We start from the raw sequence: 19,267 nt of genomic DNA, 5'->3' as shown, positions 1-19,267 counted from the left end.
CAAAACAAGCAAAAGTACGTTTTGCCAGATTTTCGATTCCATACCTCCTCGATACAGTAAAATAATATGGCGGGCTTATGGTTAGGCTTATGCTTACAGCAACGCGTTATCACTTGACGTTGTGCTTATGCTTGTGCTTTTTCTTATTCTTATGTCGCAGTGAAAACCAGGGTAAACAAGTTAAAAAAGGGAAAAGGAAGGACAATTGCTTTTTTAGTATAGAGTATAGTGTAAAGAAACGAATACAAAAGTCGCCGGATTTTGAATTGTCACCGTCGAAACGTCCGATGTTTCTTAAAAGAAAAGGAAATGTCTCCACGAGCATTCAATATTCTCATAGCTTCCTCACCTCAGTTAAAACATCACAGCTGTATTGTATTATATATTATTAAATGGCTAGCTTCGTAAGCGGGCAAGATGAACCGAATCCTGCGCTGTGATTGGCTACGCGAGCGCGCAAGATGGCGATATCTTGCCCGCTTGGGATTACTCGCTGCGCCCCGCAAAAAATAGCGTTTTTTTTTCCATATAATAAATCCTTTATTGACCAAGCTTGTTTGGTCAAGATGGCTGGATATTGACCTCGTTCTTTTTTTGCTTGTTTATGGACCGAGACGGATTAGGCTAATATATTTTTGGCTGGTTAAACTTAAATGTACTTGATGCTTGAGTTTAAATTAGAATCCAGTTAGTCCACAGTTGGTTGAGCTCTTAGAACTGCATGTACACTGAGATATTTAGACAGAAATTTAAACTTTGGTCTTAAAATACTATTTTCTCTACCATTGACGGTCACTGCAAATTTCCTTTGTTACCTAAATCAGTGATTGCGTTTGAAAATCAAGCTATCTATTTTTATGAAATACTGAAAAGCGTAAAGAATGTAGTTTATATCTGTCACAAAGCTGAATAAACGTGTTCATCTGGAAATTAGTTATTAGCTTGTGTTACTCAACTTTGAGTATGTGGATTCAAGCATCCAGCACCCATATGTATTCTGAAAAGAGAGCTAAATAAATGAGCGCTTCCATTTAAAGAATAAAAACTTTTTAAAAAACCTTTCAGTCTGCAGACCTTCATCAGTTATCTGTGCAGCAATGGAACAAATTATCTTTTTTATACTCTTTACAAGCCTAGCTCAGGTTTACAACAAATTCTAAAGAAACAAACAAAAGATTTACGTGACTGACTAATAGAAAAAATAGCGATCTATGAAAGTGCAAACATTTCACCAATGTGTTGTTCTATAGGGCTGTTAATTTAACGTTACAAAAATGATTCAGAAAATTACAAGTTCATTTATAGGTAAAAAATATTGATCTTGCAACAATACAATGCGGAATTGTCAGAATATTAGAATCATCATATTATTGTACATATTTCTGTTTTTAGTGTAAACACGACCTCACAAGCAAACCTATTACATTGCTTTATACTAAATCGCGTATATATAAAGGACTGTTGTTGTTGCGGTAATCGAGATCTAACGGATTTAATCAAGTCGTCTAATATTAAAAATGAAAATATGAAAATTGTAAGAGCAAAATCTTTGTCGAGGAAAAGGTTGTTGTTATTCATCGTGGTAGATGCAACAATAAAGTGTATTATCGTAGTCACTTGAGATGTAGATCGCGATCTACATCTCAAGTGACTGCATTGTGAGACAAACGATAATACACGTTATTATAGCAAAATCTTTTTCTTTAGTTATAGTTAAAGGAAAAAAGGACCGGAACAATCCCTCTTGTTCCGGGGGGAGAGGAGTACTCCTGTAAATTTCCTATAAGTGTGTACCGAGAAGGGCCTTAAACCCTGGCCTTATGTAAGGATGAAGCAAATGAAAACTGATGCCCTTTTAAGGCCTAAACCCGAAAAAATGACACTTTAAGCTGATGATAAATTGATGCGTCTCCACAATCCAGTCTCGGTGAACGCGCGCGCGAAAGGTAAGCATTTATTGACGTTTCTGGCTCGCTTTTGTGAATATTCAACTGAAATTATTCTCCAAAAATGAAGATGAAAGATTTCTACTCGACAAAACACTGTTTATATTTTGGGAACCAATCAGTATTTTTCTTTTAATCGGGGACCAGTTCAGCCGTATAATAAAGCCACCCTATCTAAGGATCATACTGGTAACACAATGCCAATAGGGAAAAAATGATAGCCTATTTAGGAATTGAAAACTTCAAAAACTATACCCTATCCCGCGGCAGATACCTACAAAGTCCATGTATGGAAGCAACCCTCCCCCAAGCTCTTGCTACTTCGAAACACCACATGACGGCATAGTGCTTAGTCAACCCAGACAAAGGCGACTGGTAAGGTCTTCCGTGTCCACATCCAATAGTTCTTGCATTTCCTGATTAGAACGTAATGTGTGTACATCACCGGCTTACAGTGGAAGTTACAACCTGGACACCTGGCAGCGGTCAAAAACCTGGGGACTGTCTCCGCGTAGTCGATGACGTTAAATGTGAATGGGCATCTGGGAGTACTCCACTTGGCTGAAGCACCAACGTTTCTTGTTTTCCTACTAGTCGGTGGATTCGACTTTGGTACGATCAAGTAATGGTGGCGGTTAATGAAGCGAAGCACATCGTAAGATGATACATTTGCTTGCTGTGGTACGCCCATCTGAAGACAGTTGGCTAAACCTTGAAGTCTCCTGTTGCGACGTTCTTTTTTCAAAGAGAAACCGAAGGAGATGAGAAAAACCCCCAAAACAACCTGCGAAAATTGAATGACGTAATATTAAAACTCGTTCTACGGTCACTTATCCCTTTTAAGGGATAAACTAAATTTAAAGTAATAACTCAAAAGTTATTACTTTTACTGCGTCGACGGTTCTCAAGCAACGGACCTTGTTGGCTATCTGTTATCTCGTTTCTTACTAGGCTAGATTTCCGCCGCTTTCTCGAGTCCGGTCTACGGCTGGTAATCATTGTGCCTGGTGTCATATCATACGTGCGGGAATAATTGTTAACTGCATGTTTCATATATTTTGTGGCCCAGGAAAAGGGTCAATTCACACCGCGAAAAGGTTGGCTCATATCTGTCAACATTCTCTCGCATAGACACAAGTACACACTGTATACCTATTTTTTTCTTTTTCAATTCATCCCAGTCTCCCAGTATGTATGTGTCATTTTAAATCCAAAAAAGGATTTCGCGTTTCCTTACTAAACAGATTAATCCAAGATCACTCGGATCATGGTGCATCAAAGGAACCGAAGAATCCAGTCTAGGCAAGGATTAGTATTCAATTAGGGGACTTAAGATTTGAATACGAGAACGAAAACCAGTAGGTCATAGTGAGAGTAGGACCCCCGAGGGGGGATTTCCCTACCCTATTTATGACCGTCGCGGCTGGCACAATTGCCCCAAACTGACATAGTTTATGAAAAGCTATTGTTGATGGTGTTATCGATAAAGATGAAAAAGTAGCTCCTTCTAAAAACATACCCAAGACTTCAGTGCTAAAATCATGCCCTATTTATGGCCAAAATCGATGCCCTATTTATGACCAAAACGGCGGGAAAACCATACCCTTTAAGGCCGCACATACCTACATAGCCCATACAAGGGAGTATCCCCCCCAGGAGTAGGACTTTTCAATGCTAGTTTTCCACATTTACACGTAACACGAAATTTTGTCCGGTTGCTAAGACATTTGCCAAAAAACAGTATCGGGTATTTATGTTTTTCGCGCTAGATCTCCCGCAATGCAATAACCTTCGACGTAACGTATCGTTAAATTTTTGATAACCAGTTTCGACAGAGAAATTGTATAGCATCCAATAAGAATGTTGATAAAGCCTGACAAGGTTTTGTAGAATAGGAGGAGGGTTCGGAGAATTCGAGACAGTTATGCAAACCCTCGACTACGTCTCGGGTTTTCACAACTTTCGAGAATTCTCCCAACCCCCGAGTGTTTAAACACGGAAAAAGTGTTCTATTGCTTTTATAAAATAATTCTCAAAAATACGCGCGAAGCGAAAACGTCCCAACCGTGTTTACATACTCTCATCAAAACACACCTATCGACCACGGAGAGCGCGCGTAGTAGCTCAGTTATTTTATAAAATGCAGTAGTTTGTTTGTGCGGCCAAATTCGATATGATAGCCGATAATAAATTTCGCTGGAAGCAACATGGGTCGTTTGGATTTCTAGACCGCTGTTTTCTTACAATTGGATAAAACTGGAGCAAGATGTTTTATAGTCCTTTTGATAAGCTTTACATTGTCAGTGCAACTGACAAATTTTTTAGCTAAAGACACTCGGCAGGTCTCGCTGAAATTAGTCACGGATATACTATAAACAATACGCTATTTCCAATATCGAAACACAGAGAAGTTTGCTGAGCTTGAAGACAAAATGTCTCGGTTTTGAAGATAGGGTGCAGAGAATTAACTGAAATTTCAAAAAGTAACTATATGCGGCGTCGGAGGAGAAGAAAAGAACACAAGTAGCATGGCTGAAATTAGCAGCCGCTCTACATAGTACAATTAGTTCACATGTATCATAAAACAAAACTTACCAAATGAAAAGATTTGAACATTGTCCTCTTGATCAGCTGGTCTGATTCCTGCTCTAAATTTCTGGTGGAATCATTCCGTGTTGCAGTTGACCTTATCGTTCGATAGTCAGCGAACACAGACAACGTTAACACAGACGGCTTATTTCATTTGTCTCAGTCGTGGAACAAAAGCCGGAAGTCCGTCCGTTTTGGCGGGCTGGTCGTTCCAGAAAACCATCAGCCTCGTTCCCAAGGTCCTCTCTGGCCTTCGACGGTGGGACGGGACTCTAGGAACGAGGTTGGAAGGGAGACGACCCTGGGAACGAGGTTGGGTAACCGTTCCAGGCGCGAAACAATAGCGTGACGTAATAATATGGCGGTTGTCAACTTTTCCCGAGCCTGGACTCTACTTGAGTTCTGGATTTGCCAGGGTGCGTTAATTAGTGACACAGCAATGGCAAAGAAGCCAGTTAGAAGGCGTTATGCGTGGTGGTGTGGAAAATGGCGGCGAATTTGTGCGGACATGAGCTTTTGCCATCGAGATGTGATTTAGTTCAAATTCTGTTGTCTTCTTTATGGTGTGATCAGCTTCAATATACTGTGTCTCTCATTTTAAAAAAAGTTATGGCCTTGCAAAAAATTCAGAGGCGTTCTACTCAAATCTAGATTCTTTGCGCCAAATCTGAGCGATGGGCCGCTATTTGGGTGGACGGGCCGCGTTTTTGCATAGTCAAAATAAAGGGACGTCGAAAATGTACTAATACTGCGATGGCAGAACTACATGTCTTTGAGAAGATTTTTCTCCCAACGTCTCTTTAAATTCTTAGGCATAATACAGCACATTACAAAATAAATGCCGATCAATCTACGCATCGAGAACAAGGTAAAAATTACTGGTCGTGCTGCTCGAATGCTTCATCTTAAACTCATCTTTTTATGCCGGCGTGAATCTGCTGGCTTGATGAACACCGATAAATTTTCCCAGCAATCTCCATGTGCCATTTTGACTCTCCCTCATACAAATTTCTCTACTGGGGCGATCATGGCCTCGCTGCCAACCAACTCCCCCCCCCCCCCCCGGCTTCCTTCACTGGTCGTCATGATTGGTCCCAAACGTGCACTGAATATTCAACGAGGTGAAAACTAGAACAGTCTCTCACTATTAGTTTTGATTTCGTGAGGCACAAACTGCATGCGCGTGGAAGCGTAACTACCGGCCATGGATGTCATATTTTATTCTCAGTTGAAAACCTAAGTTACAAACATTATTTTTCTCTGATGTAGTTACAGTTATGTTTAGTCTGGCGTATAAGCACGCGTTTTTGGGCGGGAATCTTCTTCAATTCTCCAAATCACTCCAAGATTTACTAGTTCTTATTATTCAATCAAAGCATAGTGCCAATTTTTTTCTTTTTTGTTGCTTAGCAACTAAGTGATTGAAATTGCAGGATCCGCCACCTCGCAGAGGCCTGAGAGATTTCACCTTCACTATTTCTTACTTCCTTGAAACCAGAAGAAAACTGCGACTACCCCTCATCCCGAAGTGGCCTGTGGGACCGTTGCTAAGGGATAGTGGGGCATCCGGTTTCTTCCCAGTAACGGGCCTATGAGCGACAACAGGATGCTTATCAGATTTGTTCCCGTTTCTAAAACGGTGCATAACAGCAAAAGCTATATATGGATACATATCATTAAGATAAAACTGCCACCTTGAGGCGGAGCTTACATCAATGCCACAATAATGTCAAATGAATATACATGATTCTATATAAAACCAAGAGAAGATCAAGGTAAGAGAGTGAATTCCCTATATAGGCCTTTGATACTCAAGATAATCCCTCCTAAGCTCCTCCTTTTAGTCGCCATATTTCCCGACATTTCGTCTCGTTTCTCATTCTCGTTTCCAGAAAGTCGCTTGGGATGTCCACGCATCGCGCGGGAAGCATCCTCAGAAGAACTGGGTACCATGTCTAAAAGTAACCTAAGAGGGATTACCATGGGTATATAGCCTATATGGAGGAATCACTCTCTTACTTTGATCTTCTCTTGACAAAACGCACTAAGTCGAATACCTAAATTCTCCATCCCCACCCTGGTGAACAAAAATCTCGTACAATAAGGGAGGGAAGGACGGGAAAACGAAGAGATTATTCATAAGGAGTAAGAATATCAACTGCAGCCAGAATGCACTGCCTAGCGATGGATATTTGACGATCCACTTCGTCTTCGTCTCCAGTTTCATCCAGCTTGAACAGGATGTCGCTCACACCAGGAAAGCTGGAAGAGCCATACAGATTGTACTTGCTGGGTGCGAAGATCACGTGACGGACCAGACGCCTTCCCGGCAGGCCATAGGAGTAGATGAATGCTCTTTCCATTTTGATCATTTGGTCATTGACCCGGCGCAGTTCTTCAAAACTCGTCACCTCGAAGTCTTCGAGTTTCTTCTGGATTTTAGCTCTGAAATAGTAGCAAGGAAGAAGCTTTGTTAAAGAGCTAAGTCGTGGTATTTTGAATTATTTTGGCCCATAGAGAATAACCTTTAAATTGAAGTAAGACTGAAAATAATAGTTTACCAAGATAGAAAAACACCAAAGAGATAATAATAAACCATAAAGGAACAAGGATGGTTAAGGATGGAGAAGTTTGACACGGATTACAAATGACGAACTTGAAAGATGTGAAAACCGTGAAGAAGCTCGAAAAGTAAAGGTGAATGATTTATTTGGAGTATTTGGAAATCGATTTGTTATAATAACAGGGAAACGTCCGAAACGTCAGCTGCTTGATCTAAATTAGGAGGTTAGAACTTGCTTCCATCTATCAAACTGTGTTTGACACCTTAGTGACTTTTACACAAAGGAGTTACTGTTTATGCAAGAGCGCTGTGGTTAACCATTTTTAGCACTGTGCTTGGCCTAAGTAATGAATAAACATTCCGTTTTCTTTTTTGTTTCGTTTTCTTTCGTTGTCTAAAAATTCTGTTCATGTAATTGTGAGTGAAAGAGAAAAGTCAGTTTGATAGATGGAAATAGGTGACAACCAAAACACTCAAAAGATGGTAAATTCACCCAATCAGCAGATTCAGTTCAAAATACAGCGTTACGGTCAAGCATCACGCAATCAATCTTCGCCATTGGCGAATGGGAAATTGAGTGACGGGCCAAAAAAACAAAAACCTACTCTGAACGGTTGTAATCAAGAGCCCATTTTCATCTGGAATGATTATACAAGATATCTTGGGCATACCTAGTAGCCGTAAAGCTATTTGCCGTCTCCTGGAACAGTTTAACAGCGTCCTCTAAGAAGCCGATAGATTTAGCATGACTCTGTAGCTTCTCCTTGTAAGACTTCTTCAGAGTATCCAGTGATCTGGTCAAGGCTTCCGCGTACAGCGTGACGCTCATTGGCAACAGCGGCATATCAGCAAACTGGAGCAAGAGTCCTCCGGTGAGTTGCGTGACAGCCTTGTGCAACGTGAAATCGGGATCAACGAACTTCGTGGTCCAATTAAGGGTATCGTGTTGAGAGTGGTAGACTGGGTAGAAAATCGGCGTGTTGTTGTAGCCAAATATGTAGTAGAAGTCCGCTGACGGAACACCTATAAACTGGTAGAAAGGGGCGTAGTCGCTTCCGGAACCTAGGTTGCTCACAGCAGGTTTAGAAGGATCCGTTTTGGAAGGGTTTCTTTCGAGCATGATGTCGAATATGGTTTCCTTGTCGTCATGGGCGTTTGGATCCATCACGGTTTTGCTGAAATCCAATATAGTGTCTCTGACCAGCGGACTGCCGCCAGTCATGAGGACGTATTTACCAGAGACGATTGTGTCAGCGTTAAGGTAAACTACAGCTCGTTCTGTCAGTTCTTTTTCATGTTGTTCAACCCATTCTGTTGATCCGATGAGGCTGTATTCCTCTCCTCCCCAGCTGCAAATCTGATGAACAAAAACGAAATATTTAATCGTATTGTTGTCTTCAGATTTAGCCCCCGGAGGGGTTGGAGCGCCCATATTATAGGCCGGTGGGGATAATGGTGAGAAAATTTGGAAAGAAACTTTGCCAAAAGCTGTTTGTAGACTTGTCTGTATGATGACGTCAACAAAATTACGTCTCGGTTTGTCCTTTAATTCCTAGCCTGTGAACCGCTATCCCCACCCCATTACCCCCTCGGCCCTTCCAGCCGAGTTCAGACCCTTCCCAGCCGGAGCCTGTTCACAGGCTACTTAGTTCCATTACCGCCCTGGGTACCAGAGGATTTTTCTCGCGCACGGCGGACGGAAATACTTCGCAGATATGTCCAGGATTGAACACTAATGAGATTCAAATTCCTTATGATAAGCATAACAAAGTGTTCTCATTGGTGAAAAGTCACCAAAACTCACACAATTCTGTCAAACATGAAGTAATATGAAAATGTCAAATAACCCTGCCAAATATGAAGTACTAATTAAACAATACTGGCGTTCAATCCTGGACATAAGTGTGCTCCCGTCACAAGTAGTCAGCCATATCCTTTTTTTTTCTACCCGAAAATTATCAACTTATGGAGTTCCTTTTGTTTTATGGAAAAATAACACAATTTAAAACGACATCGACTAAAAAAGTTCCTCGAGTCGTTGTCTTCAAGGTCATAATTTGCATCCTCGAGTGATGGTTTTGTGCCGGCGCTTTTAGCAATATCTTTTTTTCTTTCCTGACATTTTTTTTTTTAAAAAAAACGTTTTTTAACTCAAAGAGGATAATTTAAAAACCATAATTGTGCGATAAAAATGTAGGTCAACAATCTCGTTCAAGAGAAAACGAACATTTATTTCTCCAGGACCCTGGGAAAAAGGTTGAAATCGTGCGCAGTAGAGATGCGCAATTCAATTTAGTGGTTTAAAGACCGAAAACGGATAGTATGGGTGTAGCCGCCAGTTATTTCCTTTGCGTTTTTGCGTGAGGCAAAGAAGACACCTTCACCCAGCCTTAAAATACTTTTCATGATCTAGATAACTGCTCAAACAACTCATTTAAGACGAAAAACTTATATATTATTTTTCTTCACCTTAATCGTTCGACGCGGTCTCCAACCTGAGTTTTTCATTTCACCGAGCACGCGAGCAATTTCCGTAGTGACAGTGGTCCCAGTGGAAGCATCAATAGCACCGTATACCCAGGCATCTCGGTGATTGCCAATCAAGACATATCGATCGGGTTCTTCGCGTCCATAGATTGTTCCAATCGCATTGTAGATCGGTAACACTTGCAATTTGTTATTGACGTCAAGTTCCACAGTTATTTCGCTGTCGTCGAACCCTGGTCCGAGACGGTACGTTATATCAAGAGAACCTTTCCAACCAGCAGGGACCTCGTTTCCTACACAAAACATAACGCAGTTAGTCCAAAAAGCACCTGCCACCGTTACGAGAGCACAATCATAAGAAGCACTGCACCCTTCAACAGCACTTAAATCACGCCAGGAGGTACTTCACGTGTTCGCATCTTGAACTGGGTTGAGCCTAAATTTTTCAAGTTCGTCGTTTGGAATCCGTGTTAATCTTTTCCATGCTTAATCATCCTTGTTCCTTAATGGTTTATTATTATCTCTTTGGTGTTTTTCTATCTTAGGAAGCTGTTATTTTTAGGTTTCCTTCAATAAAAAGGTAATTTTGTGCGTGGTCAAAATTACTCAAAATACTGCTTTTGTAAGGTCGGCAGTCCCAAAAACAACGCAGACAGTTGGAAAATATAGATAGGTACCTTTGATTCTTCTAAGAAAATGAATGGCATCTCCATATCCCATGGGGTGTGCAGGGATAGGAGGCAATTCACTGTCGTTGAACGACCTCCGGAACATCCCGTCAAGTGCTGCTATTCCGGGGGTCTGCGGGTCTCCATTGCCAGGCATAGTGTACAGTGATCCGCGTTGCACTCCACTGGCTGGAAGCCACGCAGTGTTAGGGTACGTGTTCTCCGGTTCTCCCCCCTGCTGGGCGTAATCTGCAGGGTCCGAGTAAAGAATGGCTGCTATAGCTCCGTAGTTGGCTGCGTTTGCAACCTGAAGATAAACAAGAAACAAACTGTTCTAAATAGAGAAAATCTTCGCTAATTATTCAAACTCGTCCTCAGTGTTGTCTCAAGCGGTGAAATTCAAGATGCCTGCAGCTCCCACCATATTGGATTTTAGCATCAGAGAAGGCACTAGGACGAGTCTGCTTTCCATCGGCAACAACAACAGCAACAACGACAACAAAATTCTTTATTTGTACTGTCTCACACTATAATACTTATCGTACAAAGATATCGATGATAAAAATTAGTACTGGCTGCCTGGAATAACCATGGTGGCTAGCGGAGCCAGGCAGCTATAAAATATGTCATGTTTCCAATCTTAATTATATACCTGAACACACTTCCCAAGTCCAGCCCCAGAGTTACCTTATTTCCTCGAAATATTTTCCCATATCTCATGATAGCAATTTTTCCCGTGACATTCACGCTGAGATTCTTGAGCTGCTCAAAGTCCTGCACCTGCCCATAGTTGACGTAAACAAGTTCGCCCGATGCTTTTCCACTTGGACTGTAGCCAAGGAAAGGCTGGACAACGCCCTTGTCCTTCTCGCTTGATCCTCCTTCCTGGAAACGAAAAGAAACGAAACTTTAATTGGTCACGCAAGTGTCCCTGGTTCTGCAATGTCATAACAAGTCACGCAACACTTGTCTCTGTCACACAACGATTCTCCGGGTGTCAAATTTGGATGGAGTCTTTTGGCTAACTGTGCACAAGTCATTCACTCTGCAATGTCATGGCAAATCACACAACGCCTCTCTTTGTCACACAACGATTCTGGGAGTGTCAATTCTGGCAACTGTTCACAAGCCGACTTCATGTAAGTAGTTATGATTTATACCTGCTCCTCCCCTTTGACTTGGTAAATGATGGTACCGTTCTTGTATTTGAGGGTTACTCTTGTTTTCTTGTCCATATCAGGTTTGGACAGGAGTGCTTTATACATTGGCATTTCGACTTTATCAAATCCATATTTTTTCCAGCGCCTGACTAGTTCTTCAGCAAGCTTCTTCTGTCGTGGCGAGCCCGCGATATGTGGTTCCTCGGAGAAATACCTGAGAAAACACGAGAATCGAGAAAAATCGTTTATAACGGACGATCACACAAGCAAAACCTAAACTACAGGAATTGCGCTGCATCGATAATTGTGGGGGCTTTTTCCCATTTTCACTGGCGACAGAGTCGAAGTCACAGCCGTAATCAGAGACGCAGATTGATACGACCTAGTAAAAATCAAACCAGCGGAATCGGAAGCAGAAGCGGACGAAAAAACCAATCACAATGCTCGATTCCAGGCCTTGTTATTGGTTGGTTCTTCCGCTTCTGCTAATGGCTCCGACAATCTAGTTTTCACTAGATCATAAGCGACAAAGTAAACGAAATCGTAAGAAAATTGAAACGTTCTGATTTTTCCGACTCCGATTCCGTCGAGCTTATGATGTCCGCTAACGATTCCGAGTCTTGATTTTCACTAGGTCATCAGCGCTCTTACTGCTGCACTGCGACTACGACTACTACTCCCTCGCCAGCCTTAAAGGGCCACTTATTTACATCTCATGGACTTAAAAACGTGCCTAGAATGACTAGCTCCGTGAACGCGCAAGATGAATCAAATCCTGCGCTGTGATTGGCTACCCGAGCGGGCAAGATAGAGCTATCTTGCCCGCTCGGGACTACCCGCCGTGTCCCGCAAGAAAAATTTCCCCGAAAACTATATTATAAATGCTTTATTGGCCAAGCTTGTTCAGTCAAGATGGCTGGATATTGGCCTCGTACTTTCTTTGCGAGTTTATGGACCTCGACTCCGTCTCGGTTCACAAACACGCAAAAGAAAAGAACTTGTCCTGAACTTGAGCAATATCCAGCCATCTTGACCTGACACCTGGTCAATAACTCATATATAATTTACATCTGTCTTATGCTTCGATCGTTCTTCGAGAGATCTAAAGTGGCCTTGTATTCTGTGGTTGCTCCGCTTTCTTTCGACCCCCAATGCCTACAGATTTTACAATAAATAATTGTCGATGACGTTAAGCTTGTTATAATGCTGAACTTGCCGAGCCCCTGGAAAAAATAATCAAGATTTTTGCATTGATTATGCATGCGTTGTGTTCAGTTACTGAATATCAATTAGCATAATTATGAATTAACTGTCAAGAGTCTGTTTTCATCTAAGAGATCTAACCGCCTGCATTTCAATTCAAGTAACAAATGAAGTATTAGTAAACAGTTAAACCGAAGCAGAATATTTTTGAAAGTCCAGCCAAGCGTTTCACGAACTTACTTGAGGCTTTTTTCAAGCTCTTCTTCGTCGACAGTCGACTGAAACTGCTTGTGAAAATTCATCCTTTCTTCACGGCGCTTTTGCAGTTCTGCTTTCATATCGCGTTCTCTGGGTTCCTTGTCATGTTCTTTGGACCCGGATTTCTTTGCAAAATATCCGATCAAAAAGCCAATCACAAAGACAAGAATCACGAAGACTATCGCTCCAATACAACGAATTCTTCGCTGCGTTTTCCTCTTCTTGTAAGTCAACTGCACATCATCATCCATAGTGTGTTACTGAGATTGATTTCAACTGAGGACTCAAACTCTGCTGTAGAGCTGGCAACAGCGCGTTGGAAAGGCAGTGTCTAGTGACCGTAAACGCCCAGAATTTTAAGTAACTAATTACAATTTGAAGGTAAAAATGCTACCCTTCAATAGGCATTGATTATTATGCAAATGTGCGCGCCTTCGATGTTACCGCCGTCACGTGATCTGTATCTGTTTAAGAGCTACACAGACGTAACAACGGAGACTTCAAAAGGTCGCGATTAGCATAGCCGGGTTAAAAAGAAAGTGGCGTAGCTACAGACCAGTTACAGACCTTTGCGATGACATATTAGCATGTCACTAAGCTCCTAAGACAAACATCCCATTGTTATGTCAACGCATGTGAATGAGTTTGCATAGATAATTAGCTTGTTTCAGGGCTCAGTAACGGCATGAAACTCAAGCGAAAACAGAACAAAACGAAGATGTTTAACTTCCGTTGAAAAAATGTGGGCTCTTGATGTTGTTCTTTAAATCACTTACTGATGAACATGGTTACACAGTGCCTAAATCGCCTTTGCAATATTAGTACATTTACGAATAGAGGTCGCATTTTTAGCGTTCCAGTCAGTCAGCCAGGCTACACATGCGCAATAAAAATTCACGGCATGACGACGCGCATTCCGCAAAATTTAAGATGGCTCCCTAGACATATATATTTTTAAGGCGGGGGTATACACATGAAAATTCTGTAAAAGATAGAATTTTTGTTTTTGCCGGAAAGTTTTTTCGCTTAAAGTTTTATTTTAAGAAACATTTCTGTTACTGTAAGTTCAAAGTTCGTTTTCTCAAAACGAGTTATTTCTACCTTTGAGAAGGATTTGTCGAATTGAGCTGAAATTTTCAAGATTTGTTGTTCTAAGTAAGTTTTGTGTTTTAAGCTTAGAACTTTTCCATCCAGGGTATTTTGTCGAAGTTATGCATTGAAATGTATGCTGATCTAGGCTGGATTTTTTGTATCAGATTTGACTGGTCACCATTTCACGTGCCTTTTCCTCAGCAGGTGGCAGATTTAATCAGCCGCTGTCAGGTTACAATTGCTGGTTTTCAGTGTCACGCAATTCAAAATAGATCAAAATAAAAATCAAAACCGGTCAATAGATAAAGTTTAGAATCTGGGAAATGAAAGAAGGTAAATATGCAAAGACTCTCGCCAAAATTCTGGTCACAGCAATTTTTCTTATGCGAGATATGCGGAGAAATTTTTTCCCCAAATTTATAGAGATTTGTATGGAGACGCCATGCTGGTGCCCATCCGTATGGGCACCAACATGGCGGCCGGAAACCAACAGAAACATCTGTCACTGAGTTTTGCTACAAAAGCGTGAATTTATCCCTCAAGGAACTCTAAAACATTAAAATAATACTTTTTCTAAGATATAAACTGTTCAGATAGCCAAGTTCCCCGAAATAAGTCACTTTTTTAACCATCATGACAGCTCTCTAGGCCGTCATGTAAATGCCGCGTCACGCAAAAGCTTAGAAATTCAAGCGTAGTGTATCACAAAACCAAGAACCCATTCAGAGCGAAAAGTTGTATGAATATTAGTTTTCAGCTGCTCTTATACATCATTAAAGTAAAATCCCAGGAGGATCAATAGTTTTGTAGTTCGAATTTTAGTGACGTCATGTGAAAACCAGCTATACAGTTCTAGGGTACAAACTTTTTTTTCATAATCTTTGGTCTTTATCTTTTCTAGAAAAGTATACTTTGCCATGGTTTGGAATCGAATCTTAGTCATGAAAAAAGTTTGAAAAAATGGTGTGTTTAATTTTCATGTGTACTCCCGCCTTAACTTTTCAAAGGATTGCATTTAATCAAGCTTATCACATTTCTATGAATGTGATCTGGGTTTGCAGATCAAATTCAGATTTACAGATCTGGGTTTAATTCGTAGCGACTCAATCGCCAAAAATTTCATTTTTTAGTTACAAGCACTTTTTAAAAGCTTAGTTGAGAGTGTTTTCCACAGGTTGTATCGTTGCTATGGTAAACTGTTAGATATAAAGGATGCCGACCAAAACTTGTCAAAACCAATGCCGGATTGGGAATTTAGTTTTGTTGACATAACATTGCTAAAAGAGGTAAAATGATATATATACAAGGTTGAAAACTAAAACAATTGTTATAATACCGGATTTTTCAACTTTTTGTCATTATCAGGGTTAAAGCCGTCCCAGATTGTCCATATTTTTATACTTGCGCAATTCCCGCAATTAATTTGTTTGTTCAAAGTTTGACAATTACATGTAACCCCTAGACAATCTTTCTCCTGAAGTATGATCTTAGAAAACAAAGGACACTGGAGTGTCTGATTTGGTTTTTCAGAAGGTCACGTGCTGAGCTGGTCCGAGTTGTGGCAGTTATTCGCACTTCAAGATTTCGCATCCAAGTTGTTTCACCCACATAGTTTTTTCCAAACGAGCATTCTCCTTCGAATTATGAGACTTATGAACATTTTTGCCCTTGAGACTGAATAATTTTGGGTTTCAGCTTTCTTTTTTTCAGCTTTTATGAAAGTGATAGACCAACCGAGTGTTGAGGTGGTTAGAGGCAGTCTCAACTCTTGTTTTTTTATCCCAATAGTGATTTAGTTACATTTATTTCCTAGTGTTTTTTCTTTTACATCGGTAGTGATGGGTTAATCCCTTTGCAGATTAGAAATGTGCATGTTTGTCACAAGATAATGAAAAAATACTTCGTAAAAGCGTTCAGTTTCGAGATAAATTTCTTGCTCGTGTAGTCGTTATTTTTGGAGTCTGGGAGTTTGATGCAGATCTTTTTCCGTTCTTCGAGAAGAAAATCAGGAATTAATTGAGGGCTCTGCAGTTGCAACTTTGAACAAACAATTCAAATTAAGTGCTGTTTTGAAAAGTTTTGCCTTCGGGAATTTGGAGTGGTCATGGCTTAAACCTTGATAGCAAAACGTCTACAACGTTCGGTTTGCGTTGTATATATACCTTAGTTTTTGGCTTACTTGAGGGTCTCTTCCTGAGTGAGGTCTTTCTCGCTGACAGTTGTTTGAAACTTTTTATGATAAGTCACCATTTCCTCATGGCGTTTTTGGAGTCTTGTTGTTCAACATCCTGTTCTTTCGATTATGTCGGTTTTTTGATCGGGACATATCCGCTCACGATTCCGACAGCGAAAGCAACAAAAAAGGCAGCCACAACCACGACAATGTGAATTCGTCGCTGCTTTGTTGAACTTTCTGGTTCAAACATTATGAATGAAGCTCTTTACAACCCCGGTGGGGGGGGTACTTTGGGAATTTCTGGGTGGGGATGAGCCGCTGGGACCTTGGAACCCTTGGTCTATACCAGAGCTAGTTCAGCTGAATTTTGCTGGCCTATACTAGAGTAAACTCCCCAAATCCCCCCATCTATCGACACTGTTGAGGCTGATTTGCGTAAATTTAAACTTGCCGATTTGATGTTTTTATATTTTTGAGTGGCAATTCTTGGTTTCCTTAGTCTAGATAAAATCTTCAACCAACGCAACTGGACGCAAACGCTCTGATTTATATACCCTATCCTAGAGTAAACTGCTTGAGAACCATACCCTTCACAGCGGCACATACCTATATAGCCCATATATGGCATTACCCCCCCCCCCCGGGTTTACAACTCACACTGTGCTCGACAAAGGTCTCAAAACGGTCTCTCGGATCTAAGCAACGCCTCTTTCTTAATTTTGACGTCAGACTTCCCAGGGGGTGTACTCCTAACCTCTCATATTAATTATTTGCCTTCGCGGGAAAATACTGTATATGCGAGACACTGAAAAATCAAGATATTTTGCGATAGACGACTTTAATAATTGTTTTATCAGTCAGTTACCAAGTTTGTTTTCACGAGGAAATCACAGTTCAGGGCAGCGATCTGCCATTTTTCATACAAGAGCGTGGTTAGTAGTAAGCATAAGCAGAATATTATTTGCAGCAAAGCACATTTTTACCACAATTAATACCAATCTCGCAATCTGATTGGCTAATTTGCCGTTGTCAATAAGAGTCCAGACAACGCTGCCTGGGTCAATGTGTCACGCAAAGATGCTTTGGCTTGGGTTTTGGCAAAATTTGTTCTTCACTGCGGATGGTCGATTGACTTCTTGTTTAAATTTCATTCAGGCGGCCGGCCATATTTCTTGTTGAGTCACGTAATATATGTGACCGTGAACGGGAAAACGTACCTTGACGCTTATCCGTTAAACGGTCGCTAACGGACGGGTAGCTAACGGATAGTTAACGGCCTTCACAGCATTCTAACGTTTTGTCCTAACGTTCTAACACGTAAAAAAACGAATCACAAAGTGCCGATTTCACAAACATTAAAAAAAATTATTTCCACGGTGAGCATTGAAAGCAAACCTCAGTGATATCAAATATCACTTCCTCATCGAGATAGACAAACTCAGAATTCAAGTCCTTTATTATCGTGTGGGACGTGATCCTAACGTCGCTAAATACGTAGGGGCCAAACCACCCCCCAAATGTTTCGTCGGTTCTGGGTATTTCACATTATTTCGCATTACTTGAAAAATATTGACTCTTTCTACACCAAACTTGGCAGATAAGCAGGAGACCTATTGCCAATTATGTTTACATGAAAAATGTCAGTAAATGTCAAAGTTGTGACGTCACAGTGATGACGTCATGTTTTTTTTGCCCCTTTTGAAGTTTTTAATATGCATATTTTTACAATGTGTTCGAAAGAGCACATCAAGGAGAGTTGAAACCTGAAAAAATTTTGCCGGTCCATATCACAAAAATTAAACTTCCAAATTAAAATAAACTGGAGAACAAAGAAAGCTCATCTGCCGAACTTTGTTCATTAGCCTCTTAGAAAACGGTTTTCCGTGAAGAACTTGAATTGATAACCGATATTCGTGATTTCACCACTCTATTCTACGTTATTTTGAGACGCGAGTCCCCGAATGAGTTAGAGTCGTCTATCGAGAGTGAGTTAGGCATGCGATTTGCAATATGAAGCCTTGACTTAGCCTTTCACGATTTTGCTTTCTTCAAACACTCATTTTAGTGTAAAAGCAGATTATTAAAACGAGTATCTTAGTCTCTTATTTTCGTGATTCGGGAAAACGAAATTTTTATATCCGTGATCCGTGATCCTCTATTTTTCCCGTTCGTGAACCGTGCCAAACCACTCCCCCCGCCCCCTGTACGACCCTCATCATTCATGTCTTTACATCTATCTCCACAGTTCCAGTATATGATCTTTTATATATTCCCTTGCATTCTTAACCATACACGGGTATATTACGAACTAACAACGTTGCCCAGTTAGCTTGATAGCTCAGTTGGTACGTAATACAGCACTGCACCGGGTATCGATATCGCAGAGGTCATGGGTTCGATTCTCCGTATAAGCCTGAATATGTTTTCAGGCGTTATTCAGTTCACAACTGCTTAAGTTTTGTACAAAACTGCAACGATTATTTATGACTGAGACTTAATTTGTCAGTTTACCTGAGGCTTTTTTCAAGTTCTTGCTCGCTGACAGTTGTTTGAAACTTCTTATGATAAGTCATCAATTCCTCATGGCGTTTTTGGAGGTCAGCTTTTTGGTCTTGTTGTTCAACATCCTGTTCTTTCGATTCTGCCAGTTTTTTGATCGCAAAATATCCGATCACGATTCCGACAGCGAAAGCAACAAAAAAGGCAACCACAACCACGACAATGTGAATTCGTCGCTGCTTTGTTGAACTTTCTGGTTCAAACATTATGAATGAAACTCTGTACAACTCACGCTATGCCGACTGAGGTCTCCAAACAGTCTCTCGGATCAGTATGCTACGCCTCCAAGATTCCGGGGGGGCGGTGTGCACCCCTAGAAACTTATGGCTAGGGTTTGCAGCGCGTTTTTTGAAACCCTTATCCTATTTCAGACCAAAATAACATAAAACATGTGAAATCGATGCCCTGTAAACCAGGAATTGCGACCGCCCTGTAAAATTAAAGTAACTGAGGACTTCATGAGGAAAATATTACTTTCATCTAAACATCGTACCGTTTTCAGACCAAAACAGCTCGCAAACCCTAGCTTTATGCGTTTCGCATACCTATGTCAGGTTTATTTAAGG

At 40.9% G+C, this 19,267-nt stretch overlaps 2 protein-coding genes across 3 annotated transcripts; both read right to left on the bottom strand.

The window, feature by feature from the left end:
* Positions 1-586: 586 nt before the first annotated feature.
* LOC110068601 (uncharacterized) lies at positions 587-4,672 on the bottom strand. Its single transcript, XM_089286380.1, has 2 exons — positions 4,542-4,672; positions 587-2,730 (listed from the first exon to the last, which is right to left on the bottom strand). The coding sequence occupies exons 1-2, from the start codon at positions 4,560-4,562 to the stop codon at positions 2,296-2,298; spliced, it is 456 nt and encodes a 151-aa protein (XP_089142506.1). The 5' UTR covers positions 4,563-4,672; the 3' UTR covers positions 587-2,295.
* A 1,066-nt stretch (positions 4,673-5,738) lies between these two features.
* LOC110068600 (N-acetylated-alpha-linked acidic dipeptidase 2-like) lies at positions 5,739-18,981 on the bottom strand. Of its 2 annotated transcripts, none has more exons than XM_089286379.1 (7): positions 18,654-18,981; positions 11,414-11,627; positions 10,941-11,138; positions 10,263-10,560; positions 9,568-9,878; positions 7,770-8,455; positions 5,739-6,980 (listed from the first exon to the last, which is right to left on the bottom strand). In XM_089286379.1, exons 1-7 carry the CDS (start codon positions 18,905-18,907, stop codon positions 6,668-6,670), a joined length of 2,274 nt encoding a protein of 757 aa, XP_089142505.1. In that variant the 5' UTR covers positions 18,908-18,981; the 3' UTR covers positions 5,739-6,667. The 2 variants fall into 2 exon arrangements, with proteins under 2 accessions (XP_089142505.1, XP_020631656.2); XM_020775997.2 differs by lacking the exon at positions 18,654-18,981 and adding an exon at positions 12,857-13,343.
* Between the last annotated feature and the right edge of the window lie 286 nt (positions 18,982-19,267).

This window comes from Orbicella faveolata, unplaced genomic scaffold (assembly GCF_042242905.1).
Source record: "Orbicella faveolata isolate gen_17 unplaced genomic scaffold, um_ofav_v1 contig_14, whole genome shotgun sequence".
Taxonomy (NCBI): domain Eukaryota; kingdom Metazoa; phylum Cnidaria; class Anthozoa; order Scleractinia; family Merulinidae; genus Orbicella; species Orbicella faveolata.
Note: the sequence above shows the minus strand (reverse complement) of the source record. Positions and strands in the feature narration are given on the sequence as shown.